At 40.0% G+C, this 19,827-nt stretch overlaps 1 protein-coding gene and 1 pseudogene across 2 annotated transcripts in view; both read right to left on the minus strand.

Annotated features, from left to right (window-relative positions):
- Window positions 1-19,827, minus strand: part of OSCP1 (organic solute carrier partner 1) — a 48,047-nt gene that overhangs the window by 16,845 nt on the left and 11,375 nt on the right. For both annotated transcript variants that reach the window (XM_006886454.1, XM_006886453.1), the window contains 3 exons: window positions 17,933-18,087; window positions 10,292-10,459; window positions 9,684-9,764 (listed from right to left, as the gene is read on the minus strand). In XM_006886454.1, the coding sequence (XP_006886516.1) occupies window positions 9,684-9,764; window positions 10,292-10,459; window positions 17,933-18,087 (404 nt within the window). The remainder of the gene's footprint in view (window positions 1-9,683; window positions 9,765-10,291; window positions 10,460-17,932; window positions 18,088-19,827) is intronic.
- On the minus strand, window positions 5,745-6,402 carry LOC102872407 (annotated as a pseudogene).

Below are 19,827 nucleotides of genomic sequence, written 5' to 3' on the forward strand. Positions count from 1 at the left end.
AATGCGATTGGCACAGGATAGAGCAGGGTTTAGGGCTGTTGTACATAGCGTTGCTATGAGTTGCAAACCACTCGACGGCACATAACAACAACAAGTACTATGAGTGTTGATTGTTTATCTGAGCAAGATGAAATTGTTAACAACCTCAATCTCTTCTCCACCATGGTGCTTTCAATTGTCCCACTGGTGAGAAACTTTGCCTTCTTGGTGTTGAGTTTCAATCCATACTGAAGACTGCAGTCCTTGACCTTCCGCAGCAAATGTGTCAGGTCCTCCTCAGTCTCTAAGGACAATGTTGAATCATCTGCTTAATGTTGGTTGTTCATGAGTCTTCCTCCAATCCTGATGCCACATTGCTCTTCATTTAGTCCAGCCTCCCAAATGATATGTTTTGTATATAGATTTGTATATAGAAAAGGTATGGAGACAAGATGCACCCTGACATGGTCTTTTCCTGATTTGGAAATATTCTGCGATTCTCAGTTTTCTCAATGTTAACCAAGGGTTTGGAAGATGTCAAGTATCAATCTATTCTATACTGCGAAATTTCACAATTATGTCCTCAGTCTGGCCCTCTCCCCTGAGTTCAAGATTTAGATTTTTATCAATCTCAGGTCCCATCCAGATATTGCTAAATGAGTAAATAACAGGCTAGTCAAACTTAAAATAGAACTATTCATATTTCTCCCCAAATATGCTTCCTCATCTCAGTACATGGCACTACTAATTTCTCAGGTCAAAACTTAGTAGTTATTCTTCATTCTTCTTTCTCTCATTCCCCATATCCCATCTTACTCATCTTGCCCAACAGTATATTCCTGAATGTGAACACTGGGCACTGGTCCACTGCTAGCATCTGATCTAAGCACTTGTATCTCTTACCTAGATTTTGACACTCTCTTAACCATCATCCTACTTCTACCCTTGTCCCACACAGTTCACCTTCTAGAACATAAATCAAACAGCATTACTGCTTGCCTTAAAGTACTCAATGTCTTCTTAGGATAAAATCCAAACTTCTTACTTTGGCCTAAAGATAAGGCTGACTGTTTTAAGTATCATCTCGACCTCTGGCAGTGGGGGTCAGTTTTTTTTATGATACTATTATCCTGACCTCTGGCAGTGGGGGCTAGTTTATTTAGGACTGGCATCTATTGTGATTAGTCAATATCTATGATGCAGACTGTAAAATTGACTTCGAGTTCCACTCCTGCCTAAGAGGTATGCTCCAGTCCCCTGGCTTTTTTCTCTCTAGGGAATATGCTTATTCCTATTCTTCAACAGGAATTTGAATTTAGTGTCCTTTAAATAAATGCTCTTCAACATTTTCAACCGAAAATGATCAGAAAAACTGTCCTTGACTCTATTATCTAAAACTGTGCTGTTAAATACAATAGCCACTGATTAAATGTGGCTATTTAAAGAGAAAAAGAAAATTTCACAGTTATATTAGCTGTTAGGAATTGAGGTATATCCCTCCAAATACATATCAACTTGGCTAGACTATGATTCTCAGTATTATGAAAGTATCTTTCATTTTTTTGATCTGATATAATTATCCTATGTATTAATCTGATGTAATTATCCTATGTATATGTTAACTTATTAACATCCTAACTTCTATGTTAATGAGGCAGGATTAGTGGCAAATATGCTAATGGGATGGGACATAACCTACAGGATTAGGTTGTTTTCTGAGTCAATCTCTTTTGTGATATAAAAGAGATCAAACAGGTGAGCAGAGACTTCAGTATCACCAAGAAAGCCCAGCCAGGAGTGGAGCACGATTTTTGGGCCCCAGATAAGACTGATGCAGGACACCAAGCCCACAGATGTTGATGGAAGACAAAGATCTTCTCAGAGCCAACAGAGAAAAAGCCTTCCCCTAGAGCTGGTGCCCTGAATTCAGATTTCCAGACTCTTAAACTGTGAGAGAATAAATATGTTAAAGTTATCCACTTGCATTATTTCTGATATAGCAGCAGTAGATAACTAAGACGCCACATAATATGCTCAAAAGTCACATATGGGTAATGACTATCATACTGGACAGCACAGACATAGAACAGTTATATCAAGACAGAAAATGGCAGTGCTAAAGCCCGGACACTCTTGTGGCCTAGTGGGCAGAGAGATGTACTGACGACTCAAAGGCAGGTGGCTGGAGTCTACCAGCAGCTCTGAGGAAGGAAGATGGGCAATCTCTTCTCTTGCTATCTACAGCCTCTGAAAACCTGCTGGTGGGTCAGCTATGAGTTGGTTCCAACTCCATGGCAGTTAAGTCACTGAGTTGCATTTAAAGCAGCATCCTCTCCTAGATGCCCTCTATAACTTTACCCTAACTTGTCATCTTTCTAAAAGTTATCAGTATAGGGAAATAATAGAATTGTTGGCCTACTGGGTAAAGAATTGTGCTGCCAAACCAAAGACATGTGGTTTGACCCCACCAGCTATAATACAAGATACAAGAGAAAGATTGCCAATCTCTTCCCATGTAATTTACAGTCTTTGAAAAGCCATTTGAGGGTCAGCTATGAGTCGGTTTCAACTTGATGTCAGTGGGAGAAAGAGATACGAAAATAACTTACTTCATTTTTTTTTTCCTGTTAGCAAAGAACTTTTTCATAGCAAGGATTCTGTCGTGTTTACTTACATACCTCAAATATTAAAACAGCGTGGCATCTGGTAAGCATTCAGTAAATATTTGTTGGACAGGTTAGTTTTTCAGGGATTAGACATTACAAGGGAAATGTTTTTGCTGTTAGGTGCTGCTGAGCTGAATATGACTCAGAGTGACCTGTGAACGACAGATGTGAACACTGTCCTTTTCTGTTACCATCCTCATCACCTCCGACACACTTGAGCCCTTTGCTGTAGTCACTATATCAATTCATTTCATTGAGGGGTCTTCTCTTTCGCACAGACTCTCTACTTTCCCAAGTTTGATATCCTTTTCTAAAGAATAGCCTCTCCTAGCAACATGTCCAAAGCACATGAGACAAGTTTTGTCATCCTTGTCTTCAAGGAGCATTCTGGTAGCACTTTCTCCAAGACACAGTTGGTCTTTTGGAAGTCCACAGGATATTCAGCACTCTTCTCCAACCCCACAGCTCAAAGGCATCAATTAGTCTTCTGTCATCCTTATTCATTGTCCAGCATTTAAATGTACAGCAAGTGACTGAAAAGATCATAGCCTGACAGGGCACCTTAGTCTTCAAAGAGACATAACTGTTTCTCAGTAATTATTTGAAGAGGTTCCTGACAGTAGACTTGCCCAATGCAATATGTCCCCTGATCTCCTGACTGTTGGATTATTGATCCCAGAAAGATGAAATTGTTGGCAACTTCAATCTTTATCTATCATGTTACTTATCTGTAAAGTGATGAGGATTTTTATCTTTTTGATGGTGAGATGCAATCCATACTGAAAGCTGTAGTCTCATTTTCTGCAGCAATGATTTTAAGTCTTCCTCACTTACAGCAGCACAAGGTTGTGCCATCTGTCTAATACAGGTTGTTGATGAGTTTTCCTCTTATCCAGGAGTTACATTTTTCTTCACTGAAATAAGCTTCTCAAATTATTTATTTGCTCAGTATACAGACTAAATAGGCATGGAGAAAGGATACAACCATGACTCAAACCTTTCTTGATTTTTAAACCAAATTCCAATGATGGCAGGGTGCATGAGTGAGGATGAAAGTGCAGAAAAGCAACGTGACCTGAGGAGTCTTTTCTTTAGGAGGGAACTGTGGAGAAGTTCTCAGGGAGCTCAGGTGGCTTAGAGGTAAGGAGCTGCACTGCCAACTCAAAGGTACTTAGTTCTGACCCCACCAGCTGCTTGGTGGGAGAAAGATGGGCAATCAGTTTCCTCCAATGTGATTTACTGTCTCAGAAAACCCGCTGGAGGGTCAGCTATGAGTTGGTTCCAACTCAACAGAACATAAGGAGAGGTTCTAGAACGTGGAAGAAGGTTGAGTATGAAGATGATTGTAAATTATTCGTAGTTTCTGGCCAGGGCCCAGGGTATAGGCTATTTCAGGTTGTTTGGTGCAAGTGCAAAAGCTTTAGATAACAGAAGGAGGAGTTTTGTATTTCTTTTGGCTAAACAATGAACAAGGATACAATCAGAACTGTGTCGTCTTTATTTCATTAGCTGGCTTTCCTAACAAGTTTGAAAACTATCACAATTTTTGGACACAGAGTAAATTTGTATATGCAATCACAAATTGCAGCTGAGCAAAATATCATTAGAGACTAGACTTGGAAAACCAGCCTAGATGTTACAGGTCATTGGCAAAATATTGTCAGGATATGTGGTTCCTATTTCCCTTGATAAAGCTTTTGATGTTTCACTGCCTGCTCATTTAGCAATTAAAGCTTAATATATTTTGTGGTTTAACATAGTTTAATGATTTTTTTATAGACTTATTAGGAAAGCTCTTTCATTATAATGAATTTTATCTTGTTAGAATTGAGAAATCAATATGTTTGCTTGTATTACTACAGTCTATAAAAGAAAGTCCAAATATGCACAGCCTTGATAATATGGTGCACAATCTTCAATATATTAAAACTTAATGGGTAAACTTAATCTTTTTAGTACTTTCTTATTTTCTATTATGGTCAGAACAAATTTAAGCCTTGAGTTGCAATACTTAAAGATGCTATGAGCAGAATATTGAATGATCCAGGAAGCATTAAATGAAGATGGAAGGAGTACACAGAGTCACTGTAGCAAAAAGAAATGGCTGACACAGAAGAATTTCAAGAAACAACATATGACCAAGAGACACTGGTCATGAAGGAGAAGGTCATGTTGCTCTGAACAAAGTGGCAAAAAATAAGGACCTGGGAAGTGATGGGATACCAATTGACATATTTCAACAGATGCAGCCCTAGACACACTCATCAAGTTGTGCCAAGAAATCTGTAGGGCAGCTATCTGGTCAACTGACTGGCAGAGATCCATATTTATGCCCCTCAAAAATATAATACAACAGAATGTGGCCATTATTGAATAATACCACTAATATCACTTGCAAGCAAAGTTTTGCTGAGGGTTATAATAAATGACTGGATCAACAGAGAACTTCCAGAAATACAAGCAGGATTTAGAGGAAGCTATGACACTAGGGATATCATTACCAATGTCAATTGGATCTTGACTGAAAGCAAAGAGTACCAGCAGAATGTTTATTTGTATATTATTGGCTATGTAAAGGCATTTGACTGTGGAGCACTACAAATTGTGGCATATCTTGAGAAGAAAGGAAACCCCAGAACACTTGATTGTGCTCAAGCAAAACCTGTACTTAGACCAGGAAGCAGTTGTCAACAGAGCAAGGAAACACTGTATGGTTCAAAATTGAAAAAGAAGTGCCTCAGGGATATGTCTTTTCTCCATACGTTTTCTTTTTTTTTATATGCAAAAACTTTATTGTGTTTTTACACACACATATAATATGGTACATGTAAGTGGGGCAGGCTGAACAACTCCAACAGACTAAAGATTACAGAAAGATACACAAGAAATGTTCACAAACGAAACAAATAATACAATGGTTAAAGCTGTTTAAAAAACATGTCAAAACTTAAAAGTTTATGAGCTTGCCACAGAAATGAGGTAAGGTAGTAGACAAGTCTTGATAGCTTCTCTTCTAAAACTCACTGGAGTCTCATCCATTTCTCAGGGGGGCCTTTTGCACTTAATGTCTGTTGGGTGTGCTTTGTAGTCTCTTTCTCATCAGATTTGACAGCTTCCGGTAAAGGTTCTAGATCTTTCTTTGATCCACTGTGACAGGTTTTTCTCCAGACTTTTACTGTACAAATTTAGGTGGAAATTTTTGTCTGAGATCTAAAAGTAAGGTGTCCACAAGCTGTCTCTGGAAAACAGAGCTTGGTTCTTCTTTCCTCTTGACTTTAGGTTTGACGTTATCTTGCTCTTCACGATCCTTGAAATCCCACCAATATCTTTTGGAGGGATGATATCGACAGTATGACATAGCTTCATCAAAAGCTGACTGAATGCCATGCATTGCAGTAAGCACTCTGGAATTTATAACTGAGCCCAAGTCTGGTGCCTGATAAATCACTCCAGCAATGATGTAATAATCAGCTAGAGGGATAACTTGAGTAGGTGACTGCCGTTGCTGCTTACAAATAATAAAAAGAATTGGTTCTTGAGCATGAAGAAGGATGTATTCCACTTCAATCATCTGATTCAATTGTTCTAATGTTAGTCTCTGCATTTTGACTACTTCATTGTTGCATGTCCTGTCATAGAAAGGGTTGCTTCTTTCTGAAAAGTAGTCCAGGACACTACCAGTGTTCAAAATGGGGATCCAGGCACTGTCAACCCATGAGATTCCCAGCAGGTTATCTTGGATATCCACAGCTTCCATAGTTCCACTCTCTCCATACCTTTTCAATCTATATGCAGAACAGATCATTTGAGAGGCTGGACTTTCTGAGGAGGAATGTAGCATCAGAACTGGAGGAAGATTCATCAACAATCTGAATTATGCAGATGACACAACCTTGCTTATCAAAACTGAGGAGGACCTGAACTGTTTGCTGCAGAAGGTCAAGGGCTCTAGTGTTTTTTTTTTGGTTGGTTGGTTTTTTATTTTATTATTTTTGTGTGCGTGTACCGTCAAATCAGATCTGACTGGTACAGGAGGAGATTGTCCCTCCTTCCCCGGCAAAGCATCTGGTGGATTTGAACCGTTCGCCTCTGGGATTGTAGTTGCAGCTCCTTGCCACTAGGCCACCAGAGCTCCCCTAAGGGCTCTAGTTTTAATAGGGGTTTCAGCTCAATATTAAGAAAACAAAGATTCTCACCACTGGGCCAACTGGCAGCATCATGATTGATAGAGAACAGATTAAAGACTGTTAACAGTTTCATCTTGCTCAGATCCACAATCAATATTCTTGGTACCAGCAGTCAGGAAACCAAAAGACAAGTTGCATTGTGAAAGTCTGCTGTCAGAGATCTCTCCACAGTGCTAAAGAGAAACAATGTCAGTCTAGAGACCAAGGTGCTCCTGTTCCAACCATGGTCTTCACAATTACTTGTTATGCATCAGAGCACTGGACAATGACTAAGGATGACAGAAGAAGAAATCAATGCCTGTGAGTTATGGTGCTGGAAAAGAGTGCTGAACATACTATGGACTGCTAAGATGAGAATAAGCAGAACTTTCCTGGAGAGAGCAAAAACCAGGCTGCTCCCTGAAGGCAAGAATTTCAACATTCTGTTTCATATACATTGGACATGTTGCCAGGAGGGAACCAGTCCTTGGAGAAGAACATCATGCTTGGAAGGATGGAGGGTACAGTGCAGGGGAGGAAGACCCTGCATGAGATGAACTGACAAAGTGACTGTGTGATGGCTACCACACTGTCAGAGACAGTGAGTTTGGCTCAGGATAGGGCAGGGTTCAGAGCTATTGTTTATAGGGTTCTTATGAGTTGTAATTGACAAGAAGGCACATAACAACAATTAGAAATCTTCATTTATGTTGCTATTATTATTGCTCCATTCATGGCAAATAAAATAGTTCATGAAGAGTTAAAAACAAAATAGGTTTCAGAGATCAAATCTATTTTGCTTCCTTGGTCCTTGAAGATAAATCAACAATCAGGCCCCTATATACATATTGAATTTCTTTTTCCTTTAATCTTTATTTAAAAAAATATGTTGTAGTTATACAAGTACAAAATTCAAGAGTATACACTAGAAAGTCCTACTATCCTTGTCTTCCTTATAGTTCCCATTCCAAGGAGGCAACCACTGTGAGCACAGTCTCTGATTTATGACATAGTTGAGTTATGATCTGTGTTCAAAATAATCTTTTTTAAAAGAACTATATTGCTTATTTTCCACCAACTTTATTTGCATTTTTTAAAAGACTGAAAAGACCGTTAAGGACCACTTGGTTGTTGCTCCAGCCCACTCAGGAGCCTCATCAGTGGGGGCTGCAGACCAGTCTTTTTCAGTTGCAAGCTGAGCACTCCAGTCTTCAGTAGGGAACTGATGAACAGGCACAGTGGGCAGCTGCATGCCTTCAGACCAGTCCCAGACCTCAGGCTGAGCAGCAGTAAAGAGCCATTCATTCTCCCTGAAACTCCTACCTGGTTACAGCCCTTTCAGCAGTGGCCTGATCTCCCTTTTCAATCTTTTCTGGATCTCTGGAGAGGTACAGTCAAGCATGACCTCTCAAGGGTGCTTCTGGGAGGTTGTGCCATGCATGCATGTGCAGGAGTTCCCGGGCCAGCATCCACACTTGAAGTGAACTTCCTTGTTGCATGGGAGAGCAACGTCCGTGTAACACAGAGGAGAATCTGTGTTACCCAGGGCAATGGTGGGCAAGTTAATGTAAGACGTCTCTGTCAGAAGCTGGTGGTTGGCCCTGGGATCAGTAACCACCAGAAGTGGAGGCTTCTGGAAGCCTATCTGTATGGTTAGTGAAGGATCCAGGAGTGAAGCACCTGGCAATAGGAGTTGCGCCAGTAGCAGGAGCAAACTTCAGCACAGCTCTCTGGACAGTATTTCAGGGGATATGACAATGACATTAGCTGGATTTTCAATGGCAACAACGGCCTGAGCAGGCAACAGAAGCTTCTCCCAGGTACTCTTCAGATTTATGACATAGATGCCATCACTTTTCCTTTTGTAGATGCACTGTTCCATTTGGAAGTCAAGACTGGTGCCACCCAAGTGCAATCCCGCTGCAAGGAATTTGAGGACATCCCCCTCCTTCATCTGCAAGACATCAGGGTTCTGGACATTGTGGAAGTTTCCCCTTTAAGTTATAATGGGAACCAGAACAACACTGTATAGACTCTTCTCTGGGTAACACAGAAAGGAAATAATTTTTTCTTTTGTACATTTTATTCTTAGCAACATATATTGCATAAGTCTATATGTAATATGTAAACTTTCCAACTTTCAAAGATAGAGGATTTATAAGGCCACTGATAATAAAAAGCAAAAACAATGAGAATGAAAAAGTATTTTATCAGAGCCAACTTATAAAGGAGCTGTAAGAATGGAACATACCTATAAATTGGGAATCATCTGCATCTTCACAGTATGTTTTAAATGAGGTATTATAATTTCTATTTGCAGATGAGAAATTAAGGCTCAAGAGACATTTAATAGTGTATTAGAAGGTCCGGGAGCTAGTGCTGATGTTGGGATTTACACACATGAGGGTCTGACTTCAGACCCTGGGCTGTAAATCTTTACAGAAGCAGACTGCCTCATCTTTTTCCCTTAGACTGGCAACTGGATTCACACTGCCAACCTTCTGTTTAGTAGCCCAAAGCTTAATCCACTGCATTGGGGAAACTTTTTGTTTTCTTTTGTCCATTTGAAAACTGTTGAGGATTTTTCCAGTCAATGCCATAAAACAAAACAATAGTCTATAAACTACTGAATGGAAAACCAATGTGCTGTATAAAATTTTAGTCAGATTAACAATAAATGTTAAAAACCACCACCTCTGGGGTTTGTGATCAGGAATTATTATTGTGGAGTCAAACATGGAGGACATTCCTCACCAGGACAAAACTCAGTCCTTGTCTTCCCTGACAGTGTGCATGTCCTCCTAGCACAGGGTCTGCAGGGCAGCATGTACCTGAGGCTGGAGGGAGTGTGTGAAGGGAGGCATTCACTTACTCGAATGTGCAGGTCCTGGAAGAAGGTAAGGAGCGTCTGCCGGATCAGCTGGAACTCCCCAGCAGAGAGACTCCCATACACCTGCCAAAGGCAAAGCAGCAAGAAGCACTTCATTTTCAGAAGTGAGATGAGAAGCAGGGACAGGCAGGCACTCAAGGAGCTAGACAAACAAAGATGGCGTTCAGGTCCTGGGACAAGTGGGTCAGAGGGAGAATCAGCTCTGCTCCCTCAGAGGGACAGGCCATTCTGCCAGCCCTGAGCAGGGATACACAGAACCTCTCCTACTTCCTCACAAGCCTAGAGAGGTTGTTCACAAATATTTAACAGACTATCCCCTGCCAACTCCCTTCCAGGAAAGTCAGGAGAAATGGCAATGCTTTAAACTACTGCTTTCCTAGGTTTGAAGGCAATAGGAAGAGGGTGTAAGATGAGAATGCCTATTATATTACTCATTTGGGATAGACTCTTGTGGATTTTTAGAATGTTCTGAAAGACTGACAGGATTTGCCATTGTTCACCCTTTTCTGTCAGACATAGAATCTACCTGTTCTTAACAGATCAATGAGAACACACATTGGGGTTGAGAAGTAACTAACTGATAATCTTACGTCAATCAGCAGCCGGAAAGTCTCATCCACTTGATTCAGGATAGTTGGGGAGTCTTGGATGAATTCCTTGATGGCATCTAAATGATTGAAAGTAACCAGCAGCACATCCTTGGGACGAGGACACAGCAATACTTGATATTTGAAAGCCATAGTCATCAGGTCATAGAGCTGTCAAACCACACAACAAATGAACAAATCTGTAAAAGCAGATGTCAGAACCTCCAAGGAGTCAGTCAAGCAACTCCTGACAGCCAAGCGGTCTAAACATAAAACGTTAGTGACCATATAAGTTATCACCAAAACTAAGACACACTGACAACAAAGGGGAGCGAGATTAATGAAGCTGGGATAGGATGTATAAGCTGGGGCATTCCTAGAAAAATCAGGACTTTTGGTCACCTTACATAGATTGCTGATGGGACATATATGATACAATATTGTCAGCAATGAGGTCCTGGGAGACTGGAAACCAGAATTCAAGTTCTACCCTTGCTGCTGGCTTATATGACCTGGATCAAGTCTTTGGACTTCTATGGGCCAGAGTTTTCTCTTCTGTAAACAATGCTCTCCAATTTTCCAGTCTTGTAGAATTGCTGAGAAGAGTTAATGACAATATGGGTGAAAGTGTCAAGTATAATGCTCCACAAACATATAAGGACAAGTTAAAATGTTGGCCGTTATTAATAAGTTACAAATAAGCCCTAGGTATGGTTTAACAACCTATGAGAGAAACTGGTGAGGACTAAAGTGGTCGACAAAGCCTCTGTGAAAGAAGTGAGCTTGATGTGAACCTGGAAGTATTTATAAGGTTAAAAACAGCTTAGGGGAGAGAAAAGGCATTTCAGTTAAGAGGAACAGCCTGGATAAGGGCCTGGAGGCAGGATCCTATTTTTTCTGAGAGAATGCAAACAGCCTGATTAAAGAGGACAGTTTGTGTCAGAAATGCCTAGTTTAGAATGGTGAGGTTAGAATATTAGAAGATTTTAGAAAGAAAGGCAAAATAGATGGAGGAAGAAGGAGGGAAATACTGAAGCTACTGAGTTGATATGCTAAAAGTGGCGATTAAACAAGATGGAAAATTGGGGAATGACGACTGAAAGAGCTCATGCACTATTAGGAAGGAAGTGTCAGCACACAATGACTGCCTGACTAGATTTAGGGGATGAAGATGAGGGCCATCCAAAATGATCACAGCATATTCAGCTGAGCCTGGAAAAGGAAGAGGCTTCTAATGGAAGCAGAAGTCCAGGGGATATAGGAGCTGGGTCAGGAGAGATGAGCGGCTGAGTTATGAACATGTCTGAGGTAGGAGTGAAAAATACAAACTACTCTCATCTGAGTGTACCACGCACATTTTCACAATATCTAATTTCGTCCCATTTAATCTTCACCAAAAATTCTATGAGGTTGACATTATTATCCCAAGGTCTAAAATAAGGAACTCTGACCAATTTCATAAGGTTGTAAGTGGGAAGGTAAGGTATGAACACAGACAATTAGATTCTAGATAGCTTGTTAAAATTTTCTACACAGTCTGATTTCTCCAACCTTCAGGTAAACATTTCCTCTTAGAAAGGCCATACAATGGGAGAAGCCCCATGTGAGAATGTGGAGGTATTAAGGGTGTGGGATGCCAGGGGCATGTGGGGAGTGGGTATAGTTAATGGGAAAGACAGATTTGAGAGTCTACCATAATTATCAAACATTAAGTAACTATAATGAATAGGATGCTCTGTTACAAATAAAGCATAAAACCAGGTATAAGATAAAGAAATGATAGTTGAGATATTCAGTATATTATTCAGCGTCTCACAGCCAGTAACTAGTAAGGGTGTGACTTGAACTTAGGTAGGAAGATAGGCTGTTGTTGGCTGTTGTTAGGTGCCACTGAGTGGGCTATGACTCAATGTAACCCTATGAATAAAAGGTCAGCACCGTGCCCTCTCTTGTGCCATCCTCATCATCTCTGATGTGTTTGAGTACACTGTTACAGTTACTGTATCTATCAATCCATCTCTTTGAGGATTTCTCACCTTCTTCAATGATTTGCTCATCATAAAGACTAAATAGGTATGGAGAAAGGATACAGCTCTGACATATTCCTTTCTCAATTTAAACCATGCAGTGCTCTGTTTGGACAGCAGCTTCTCAGTTCAGGTATATGAATGTTGTTAAGTGCCACTGAGTCGAATACTACTCACAGTAATCCTATGAACAACAGATCTGAACCCTGTGGTATCCTGCACAATTCTTATCATCTCCAACACACTTGAGCCCACTGCCACAGACCAATTCATCTCATTGAGAGTCTTCCTCTTCACTGACCCTCCACCATTCTAAGTACTATTTCCCCTTTCAAGGAATAGCCTCTCCTAACAACAAATCCAAAATACATGAGATGAAGCTTTGCAATCTTTGCCTCCAAGAAGCACTCTGGTTGCACTTTCTCTAAGACATATCTATTTGTGTTTTGGCAGTCCATGGGGTATTCAGCACTCTTCTCCAACACCACAATTCAAATGCTTCAATTCTTCTCCTGACATCTTTATGCACTGTCCAGCTCTCAAATGCATAGCCAATGACTGGAAGGACTGAGGCTTGAGTCAGATTCACCTTAGTCTTTAAACTGACATCACTACTCTTCTAGACTTTGAAGAGAGCTCTGACAGCAGACTTTGCCCATGCAATGCCTCCTGATCTCAACGACTGCTATTACCAAGGGTGGTGAGTGGTGACTGTGGATTGAAGCAAGACGAAATTTGTGACAATTTCAATTTTTTTCTCCATTTATCATGATTTTGCCAATTGGTTAAGAACTATTTTTGTTTACTTAATGTTGAGATGTAATCAACATAGAAGCAGTCCTTGATCCTCTGCAGCAAGCGCAGTCCTCCTTGCTTTCAGCAAGCAAGGTTGACTCATCAATGAATGCTGTGATTAATCTCCAATCCTGATGCCACACACTCTAAAAAAATCCAGCTTCTGTAATGATTTGCTGAACGTACATACTGAATAGGTATGGAGAAAGGGTAGAGATCAAGAAAAGACCAAAATGGATGCTGCGTGATTCACAGCAGCAAAGAAGTGGAAGCAACCCAAATCTCAACAACAAACGAATATTTAGACAAACTATGGTATACTCACAAGCTTTACACAACACGGGGGAGCCTGGAGAACATTATAATGAGTGAAATATCTCAGTCACAAAAGGACAAATAGAGTGTAACACCTCTTATAAAATAAGAAAGGTGGGGGTGGGGTGGGCAGAGAATGGGAAAAGAGTGGATAGATAACAAACACCGTAGTTGAACAGATGAAGGGAAAATGTCTTGAAAAGAATATATGGTTAGGGATTTTACATATGACGACAATCTGGAACAAAGAGTGCATTGCTAGTTGGCTATGGAGAGGAGGGAGAAAAGAAAATGTGAAACAAAAGAAAAAAATTACACAAAAAAAGATAAAAAAAAGGAATATGTAAACAAAAACTCCATTATCACCAATATCTCATGCTTCAGTGACTGAGGTAATGGGGGTAAGTGTGTCACAGACAATAAGGTTAGCTTAGGATAGAGCAGGATTCAGAGCTGTTGTACACAGGATCGCTATGAGTCACAGGTGACCTGACCGCACATAGCAACATTCCTAATACCCACACAAGCAAAATCCTGCTGAAGATTATCCAAAAATGACTACTGACAGAGAACTACCAGAAATACAAGCAGGTTTTAGAAAAGGCCATGGCACTAGAGACATGATCACTAATGTCAGATAGATCTTGGCTGAAAGCAAAGAGTAATAGAGGAATGTCTGTGTTTTATTGACTAAGCAAAGGCATTTAACTGTGTGGATAACAAAAAATTGGGGCTAATCTTGAGAAGAATGTGAATCCTGGAACATTTAATTGTGCTCAAGCAAAACCTGTACGTGGACCAGAAGGAAGTCATCAGAACAGAGCACAGAAAAACTGCATGGTTCAAAATCAGGAAGGGAGTGTGTCAGGGATGTGTCCTGTCTCCATACATTTTTAATCTATGCGTAAGAGATCATTTGAGAGCCTAGACTTTATGAAGAAGAGTGTGGCACCAGAATTGAAACTCCTCAACAACTTGGGTTATGCAGATGACACGACCTTATTTGCTGAAACTAAGGAGGACCTGAAGCATTTTTTTGCAGAAGGTTAAGGATTGCAGTCTTCAAAATTAAAGCTTAATATCAAGAAGACACAGATTCTCACCACTGGGCCAATTGGAAGCACCATGATGAATGAAAAAAAAGAGACTGAAGTTGTTAACAATTTCAGCTTGCTCAGCTCCACAATCAACACTTATAGCAACAGTAGTCAAGAAATCTAAAGATGAATTGCACTGGGGAAGTATGCTGTCCAAAGTGCTGAGGAGCAATAATGTCAGTCTAGAGACTATGGTACACCTGATCCAGGCCATGGTCTTCTAAATTATTTGCAATGCATCAAAGCACTGGATAATGACTAAAGATGACAGAAGAAGAATTGATGCCTTTGAGTTGTGCTGGAGAAGCGTACTGAACATACCATGGAATGCCAGGAGAACAAACAGGTCTGTCCTAGGAAGGGTAAAACCAAGTTTGTCCTTGGAGGCAAGGATTTTGAAGCTCTGTGTCACATAGTTTGGGCACATGGCCAGGAGGGATAAGTCCTTGGAAAAGGACATCATGCTTGGAAGGTTGGAGCGATATTGCAGGAGAGGAAGACCCTGGATGAGATGGATTGATACAGTGACTGGGGCAATGGTATTAGGTGTGTTGGAGTCAGTGAGACAGAGCTGCTGTACATAAGGTTGCTATGAGTTGTAGGCAACTCGATGGCACATAACAATAACAAATAACAAAATTTAATAAAAAAGGATATGTAAAATAACAAAACCCAAAACAAAGGGGAGAGATGCTGAAGTAAAAGAGATGAACAGAAGATTTCAAAGGGCAGCTCAAGAAGACAAAGTATTATAATGGAATGTACAGAGGGCTGGAAAATTAAAAAGGAAGAATTTGCTTGGTGTTTCCCAAAGTGAAAGAACGGGAAAACAAATTCAAGTCTCAAGCTGCAATATTGAGAGATGCTATGAGAAAAACCTTGAATGATCCAGAAAGCATCAGAAGATTCAGGGAATACACAGAATGACTGTACAAAAAGAACTGGCTGATGCACATCCATGTTTATCGTGGCTTTGTTCACAATAGCAAAGAGTCAGAAACAACCCAAGCGCCCATCAACAAAAGAATGGACATAAAAGCTGTGGTATATATTCACACAATGGAATACTATGCAGCAGCATTGGAAAACAAGGAACTCATGAAATATTATTCAAAATGGGTGAACCTGGAGGACATTATGCTGAGTGAATTATCTCAGTCGCAAAAGGACAAATACTGCGTAGTGCCACTGGTGTAAAATGGGACTAACATCAGGGTTGGGGGGAAACTGAGAAAGATGAGATTAATTATGCATACTACACTGAAACAGATGAGGGAGAGAACTGTTTAAAAGGGATACATGATTAGGTATTATTGTTATGACAGGAGTCTAGAACAAAGGCTGCATAGAGGAGTGAACTTGAGGGAGGGATTGTATAACAATGAAAGAGTTTTTCTTTTACTTTTCAAGATGAAGGCTGCATAGAGGAGTGGACTTGGGAGGAGAGACTGTATAACAATGAGAGAATTTTACTTTTCAAAGAGCAAACTGGAGGGGAGGTTGGGCAGGAAGAAAAGTACAACAATGAATGTACGGAAATCCAGTCTCTGTAAAATTTCATTAAAATTAATTAAAAAAAAGAACTGGCTGGAAAAATTTCAGAAGTAGCATATAATAAAGGGACAATGGTGATGAGGGGAGAAGTTAACAATGCACTGAAGGCATTGGCAAAAAATAAGACTTCAGGAATCAATGAGAAACATATTAACATGTTTCAACTAACAGATGCAGACCTGGACGTGCTCACCAGTTTGTGCCAGGAAATTTGGAAGACAGCTACCTGGCCAATTGACGAGAAGAGATTCCTATTTGTTCCCATTCCCAAGAAAGGTGATCCAACAGAATGTGGAAACTATCAAACAAAATGCAAGCAAAATATTCCTGTAGATCGTGCCTGAATGGCTAGACCAGTACATTGATAAGAGACCTGCCAGAAGTTCAAGACGGATTTAGAAGAGGCTGGGGTGCTAGGGATGTCATTGCTGATGTCAGATGGATTTTAGCTTATAGGAGAGACTACCAGAAAAATGTCTATTTGTGTTTTATTGACTATGCAAAGGCATCTGTGGGTATTATAACAAACTATTACTAACACTGAAAAGAATGGGAATTCTAGAACATTTAATTATGTTTATTTGAAATCTTTACCTCAGTATCTGCAATAGTGAGTATTTATTATGCATTTATAGTCAGTCCTCATGATTTAAAAAGAAAAGGCACATGAGAGGGGAATTTGAAAAGAATTATTAACTAAAGTCCATACTTGATTCGGATTTCCTTCGTTTTTAACCTTGTATCTTTTTTCTGGCCCAGGATTTCATCCAGGAGATCACAGTACATTTAGTTGACAAGACTCATTAGGCTCCTCTTGGTTAAGCAGACATTTTCTCAGCCTTTTCCCATCTTGGATGACTTGACAGTTTTGAGAACTATTGTTCAGATATTTTCTATTATGACCCTCAGCTGGGAATTATCTGATGCTCTTCTCATCAGAAAAGGGATTATGGGATTTGGAAAGGACAGGCCAAAGAAGTAAAGTGCCATTCTCACCGTATCATGTCAGGGTACATAGTATCAACATGACTTACCACAATTGATGTTGACTTTGATCATCTGGCTGTAGTAGTTAGTGTCTGTAATGTTTCCCCTGTAAAGTTACTGTTTTCCCCCCTTCTTTTCAGACTGCGCATTTGATGTAGCCCACACCTCCCTGAGGGTGGAATATCTATATTCATTATTTGGAATTTTTATGCACCGATTTGCCTATTCAATTTATTTATTTGGAATTATTATTTTTAAAATCTGAGTACCACAATAATTTGTTTTCTGAAGAGAGAGATATCTCTTTGTTACAAATAAAGACTCAATGGTTTTGAATTTGCTGTTAAAAATGCTTAGTTTCGGGGCGCTCTGGTGGCCTAGTGGCAAGGACCTGCAACTACAATCCCAGAGGCGCACGGTTCGAATCCACCAGATGCTCTGCCGGGGAAGGAGGGACAATTTCCTCCTGTACCAGTGAGATCTGATTTGACGGTACACTCACACAAAAATAATAAAAATTTTAAAAAAATGCTTAGTTTCCTATAAAACCATTCCTCACTGGAGAGCTGAGATTTGTTAAGAAAGACAATGCCAAGTTCTGGTATTGGGCTAAGACATATGTTTTCAGCATTCAAAAATGGAGTCCTGAAATAAGTGGTACAGGCAGGGGGGATGACATAACCATCAGGCAGGCTAATGTGGTGACATCTGAAGTCTTTCCCAACTCTGAATTCCACAAGTAACATTGACAAGTACTTGTTTTGAACAAAGTATTACTGCTTATGTCATCTCATTTGACCCCAGTCTATAACTGCCCACAAAAGGTACAAGAAATATAACAAAAAGAGCAGAGAAAGCTGCCTGCTCACCTTATCCATGCTGGCCTGGTTCAGTCTCATAATGGAAGCATGAGCCAGGCGGTCATACACGGTTCTTAAGGCCTTCTTGGAATAGAGCTCTTGGGGTTTGAACAATTCTTCCATGAACTTTCTATTGAACATGGTAGAGATGATGTCATTCAGAACTGTAAAAACAAGAGAAAGTACAGTTGAGCAAAGTAGTGGAGGAAACATTCAGAAATTCCCTACGTATAGCTGCCTTTCCGAGTGAAGGAAGTGGGTATATTTGGAGGCGGGAAGCTGACTTGTTAGGTGAGATTTGCAACCTGGTGAGAAAATATAATTGTCTTAGTAGAAAGTAAGGAGGATAAAAGCACTTTATGAGGTCATTTCAGGGTAAACATCAAGAATGACAGTGAATAAATGCATTGTGCTTCAGAGGTTATAAACCACCTTCATTTACCTCAGTTAGTAAACACAAATAAAACCCAATATCAGTGAGTTCATTCTTTCTAATTGACAGCAGCCCTGTAAGATGAGCAGAACTGTCACAGGGTTTCCAAAGCTAGTGACCCCCTGGGAAGAAGGTTGCCTCATTTTTCTCTTACGGAGCAGATGGGTTCAAATTGCTGGCTGGCTGACTGGTTAGCAGCCAAACACTCAACCACAGTGCCACCACAGCTCTCCATCTCATCTGACAGTAGGGAAAATGTTTTGGGTTTTTCCCCCCTTTTAAAAACAATTCCTACAACATTTTAGATTAGATTTCTTCCTAAAGTGAGAAACATTATTAATCTTTTATAGATTTTTTTTATTAATCTTTTTTTAAAGTTGGCAAATCTATAGTATTTTTTACTTGAAATGAGACTTTACAAAAATGAGGCCAATAATGGTAACTGTTCTTTTGCAAAGCATTTTATGAAAACTCTGGCCTGGTTCAAGTCTGCCCACTGATTAGACATTAAAACACTTTTAATGTTTTTACAGAATAAATACTTCATATTCGCATACCTTAACTGCTACACTTAATCTATCCCATTGGTGTTATACTATAGTGACATAGCAAATAACTGTTGCTCAAGAAGAAAAACTTCATCTGTTCTGGACAAAAGGTCTAAAGGAGTATTAAAATCAGTGTCTAAAATTCTAGATCTGCATTGTGGGTTTCAGAAATTTTATGCTAGTAAAACAAGTGCCATTAGTTGAAGGCTAGGAAAATCATTGAATATAATAAGTAAAGGGAACAAGTGTGTCTGAACACAGCTTCTCCCTAATTAAGCAAGATACATACTGGCCCACAGGTGACAGTATGAAGAGTATACACTTAAAATGTCAAAGGAACTTGGTTTATTTACTATCAGCTGTACAAAATCATTGAACACTGGTGACTATTATGAAAGGTATAAACTCTCTTGCCTAACCCAAGGGACATAACCACGTGAGTGGTTATGGCCTGCACCTTTGAGAGTGAAGGCAAGGGAAAACCATGAGGTTATTATTTCAAGATTCTGCTCTTCTTGTAAGCAACTGAAAGAAAAACTCTGAGGACTCAGGTTAGTATTTTAGAGCATCTTGAAGTATTTATGAAGGGAGAGGGGTCTGGTTGTACTTAAGTTGAAAATGGAAGTAGCAGAGAAGAAAAAAGAGAAACATTGTTTTTCCACACTGTAGTTGTTAGAAGGGGTCAAGAGGACACAGACTCATAGCAACCCTATGAATACTGGATCTGAGCCCCGGCTTATCCAGTGCCATTCTCACCATCTTTGATATACTTGAGCCTTCTGTTACAGTCACTGTGCTGATCTGATCCATCTTGTCATGTTCTCTTTTACTGACCCTCCACCTTTCCCATCATGAGGTCTTTTCCCAAAGAATGGCCCCTCCTTAACAACATGTAAGATTAAGTTTCACATACTTTGCCTGTA

The sequence above is a fragment of the Elephantulus edwardii genome, unplaced genomic scaffold (assembly GCF_000299155.1).
Source record: "Elephantulus edwardii isolate Elephantulus edwardi_28Jun2011 unplaced genomic scaffold, EleEdw1.0 scaffold00049, whole genome shotgun sequence".
Lineage (NCBI taxonomy): Eukaryota > Metazoa > Chordata > Mammalia > Macroscelidea > Macroscelididae > Elephantulus > Elephantulus edwardii.